The sequence below is a fragment of the Cyprinodon variegatus genome, unplaced genomic scaffold (assembly GCF_000732505.1).
Source record: "Cyprinodon variegatus isolate N-32 unplaced genomic scaffold, C_variegatus-1.0 Scaffold1689, whole genome shotgun sequence".
Classification (NCBI taxonomy): Eukaryota; Metazoa; Chordata; class Actinopteri; order Cyprinodontiformes; family Cyprinodontidae; genus Cyprinodon; species Cyprinodon variegatus.
In genome coordinates, this window is record NW_015152142.1 from 18995 (window position 1) to 22655 (window position 3661).

At 49.3% G+C, this 3661-nt stretch overlaps 2 protein-coding genes across 2 annotated transcripts in view; both read left to right on the forward strand.

The window, feature by feature from the left end:
• LOC107104317 (adenylate cyclase type 8-like) overlaps window positions 1-1482 on the forward strand; it is a 9617-nt gene extending 8135 nt beyond the window's left edge. Inside the window, exons 22-24 of the mRNA XM_015404301.1 lie at window positions 528-652; window positions 723-821; window positions 886-1482. Of these exons, the coding sequence (XP_015259787.1) occupies window positions 528-652; window positions 723-821; window positions 886-1068 (407 nt within the window). The 3' untranslated portion in view covers window positions 1069-1482. The remainder of the gene's footprint in view (window positions 1-527; window positions 653-722; window positions 822-885) is intronic.
• Window positions 1483-2832: 1350 nt separating this feature from the next.
• The window catches only part of xdh (xanthine dehydrogenase), a 14035-nt gene continuing 13206 nt past the window's right edge, over window positions 2833-3661 (forward strand). The window contains exons 1-2 of the mRNA XM_015404304.1: window positions 2833-2956; window positions 3141-3198. Of these exons, the coding sequence (XP_015259790.1) occupies window positions 2882-2956; window positions 3141-3198 (133 nt within the window). The 5' untranslated portion in view covers window positions 2833-2881. The remainder of the gene's footprint in view (window positions 2957-3140; window positions 3199-3661) is intronic.

Sequence of the window (3661 nt, forward strand, 5' to 3'; positions counted from 1 at the left end):
AAGTAAATAAAAAGTATTGGACTGCCCAGTGTTAATATAAATACTTATAACAAAGTGACGCATGGACAGCGGAGGCAGAGAACATGTCTCCCTCTGAATCTGGAGCAGCGCCCCCTGCAGGAGGCAGCTGGACACGCAGCTGACCCGGCCCTCCAGCAGAACCTCGCTGCCCTTTGAGACCTGAGGCTAAAGGTCAGAAGGTCGACCTTTGACCTCCAGCCTGGGGGGTCGGGGTACGAAGAGCTTAACTGATGATAAAAGATCATAAAGACAATATTTACTCAGCATTTAGGATTTTTATCCCAATTTTCTTTTATTTCAGTAAAAACATAAAACTTAGAGAAAAACTGATGATTTCAAACAATCAGGATCCGTTCATCTAAACTTTAGATTTTCTGTTTAACGTTTTTTAAATTCAAATCTTTTTTTTAATACTTTTTTCAGATTTTTAATATTTCAAACCGTCATTTTTTAATCCTTTCATCCTTCACTTCCTCCGCTGATGCAATCCCCTCTGCGCCCTGCAGGCGTCGCTCACGGCCCCGTCATCGCCGGCGTCATCGGCGCCACCAAGCCTCAGTACGACATCTGGGGCGCCACGGTGAACGTGGCCAGCCGGATGGAGAGCACCGGGGTCAGCGGCAGGATCCAGGTGAGCCGCCCGTCTGGGGGGAGGGGCTTCTTACGTCACCATGGCGATTCTCATCACCGCCTCCTTCCAGGTCCCAGAGTCCACCAGCTGCATTTTGGTGGAGCGAGGCTTCCTACGGCAGCTCAGAGGGGACATTTACGTCAAAGGCATCAGCGAGCGTCACGGAAAGGTTGGTAGTTGAATTCCAGGAGCTGAAAGGAACGATGACGGAAACGCTCCTCCTCTCTCCGCAGGTTCGGACCTTCTTTGTCAGCAATCGGGACGAGCGGTCCAGCTTCGTGGAGCGCGGCGGTGGGCGGGGCTTCAGCATGAACAGGAACACGCTGGGAGCAGTGGTCTACAGTCTGGTTCAGGCCAGGAAGAGGGAGAAGCTGAGGGAGGAGAACGGAGGCTTCCACCTGGTGAAGGCCTCCTGAGCCGCTTCCTCCCTCTGACCTGCAGACGCTTTCCAGAACAATCTGGAAACTTTGAACCGCTTTAGAGAGAAACCCTGAGGCCTCCAAAGTTCTGGAAGAACCGGATCTGAACCACTGCGGATCGGAATTGGACTGGATCAGAACTGGACTGGAATCGGATCGGACCGGAATCAGACTGGATCGGAACCGGACCGGATCGGAATCAGACTGGATCGGAACCGAACCTGATCGGAATCAGACTGGATCGGAACTGGACCGGAATCAGACCGGATCGGAATCAGACTGGATCGGAACTGAACCTGATCGGAATCAGACTGGATCGGAACCGGACCGGATCAGAATCAGACCAGATTGGAATCAGACTGGATCGGAACCGGACCAGATTAGAATCAGACCAGATCGGAATCAGACTGGATCGGAACTGAACCTGATCGGAATCAGACCGGATCCGAATCAGACTGGATCGGAATCGAACCTGATCGGAATCAGACTGGATCGGAATCGGATCGGAACCGGACTGGAATCGGAATCAGACTGGATCGGAACCAGACTTGAATCGGACCGGATCGGATCAGACTGGATCGGAACCCGACTAGAATTGGATCGGAACCAGAATCAGACTGGTTCGGAATCGGACTGGATCGGAACCGGGCGGATTCTCATTGTTAGACGGAAAAATATAAAAGCTACGGATCCTTTCAAGCTTCAGTTTTATGACGTTTTTGTAACATTTTAGTTCCTGAAAGTCGAAATAAAAAATATTGAAACTGTTTTGTTTTTTTATAGAAAAAAAAAATAGAAAATTGACACTGTGTTGCCGATCATCTTACAGGAGAATGGGATACGGAGCAACAAAAAAAATAAAATAAAGGAAGCCGGCATTCAACGTCACACTGACGTTAAATCATGTCTTCAGTGGCTGGCAAACATTCTATTCAGTTTATTTCTATAGCTCCAATTCACATCATGTCATCTCAGTTCACTTTATAGATCCAGATCAACCAGATCATCCAGTCAGATTGATTCAAAGTTGGCAGCTGCACTGTGATTGGCTCAGTTATTTCATCCAGACCCATAGATGTCTGTCTATTAGTAGCTACCTGTTTTCTAATCAGATCTATTTAACAGGAAAAACTCCTCATTCAGCTTCATTCAGCCGAGAACAAAGCTACGCCCAACTGTTGTGTCACGTGACCAAATGAGCTCATTTCATTGGCTAGAAGCTGCTGGACTGCAGAGCTTAGGTCCCTAAACTTCTTGCATCTGATGTTTTTTTACAGCTGGAGGCTCTAACTTTTCTCTCGGTTTCTAGATTTCATCCAAACCCGTTTTCATTTTTTCTCAGCTGGTCTTCATCCAGCTTTTAGTTCAATGATCTAATTCTTCCATCGGCTGAATGGATCTGCAGGGGTGTGAATACTTTTCTCCATGCTGTGAGATGCTTTAAGGACCCCCTCCTGGGGATGAAGGACCTCCTGGGCTCTGATTGGTGGGTTTGGCGATGACTCCTCATCTCAGAAGCTGCTGACCCGTCACGCCTTCGACGTGTGAGGTCACGGCGCCTTAACCATTCAGCCTTTGTTGTTGCCCCGCCCCTACTGTAGTCTGAAGCATGACCTTTGACCCCCCATGGGGTGTGTAACAGGTTTATGGTCCTCCTCCTCCATGGAGCTCCGTCAGCCAATGGCCTGCAGCCGCCCCCCCCCACATGACTGTAGGGAGGAAGAGGAGGAGGACCTTCCTCTACAGGCAGCATCATTAAAAGGCTGAAGGGAACCAGGAGCAGCCAGAACTGGACCGAGGAACCAGCATCATGAACGGAACCACCACTGAAACTAGGAACCGGACCGGGTCCGATGAGCTCGTCTTCTTCGTCAACGGGAAGAAGGTAAGACTGGAGCGGAACCGGATCAGAACCAGGAATGTCTCTGTCTGCATGGAAGCATCCGGATGAGGAGAGTCAGGAGGTCCAGAGATAACCGGGTCTGAAGAAGTTCTGGACCAGAACCGCCCTCATGGGTTCTGCTCGGGTCCGTTCCTTCCTCTGACTGTGACTCTGCTGAACTCTGCAGGTGGTGGAACAGAACCCGGACCCTGAGATGACTCTGCTGACCTTCCTGAGGAGGAAACGTAAGAGCTGATGTAACCAGAACCTTCTGGGCTCTGAACAGAACCAGAGGGCTGGAGTGGGTGAATGTTTACGGGTCGATGTTCTGCTGAAGCCGCCAACTTTTACAGACCTGACAGTTAATCATTTCCCAACGCTTCAACCTTTAGATCCTGATCGGATCCAGCAGCTGGATCAGATCCTCCTGCTTTAAACTGGCAGGTTCTGATCAGATTCTGATGAGGATCTGATTAGGTTCTGATCAGGTTCTGATGAGGATCTGATGAGGTTCTGATCAGGTTCTGATGATGTTCTGATCAGGTTCTGATGAGGATCTGATCAGGTTCTGATGAGGATCTAATCAGGTTCTGATGAGGTTCTGATGATGTTCTGATCAGGTTCTGATGAGGATCTAATCAGGTTCTGATGAGGTTCTGATGATGTTCTGATCAGGTTCTGATGAGGATCTAATCCGGTTCTGATGAG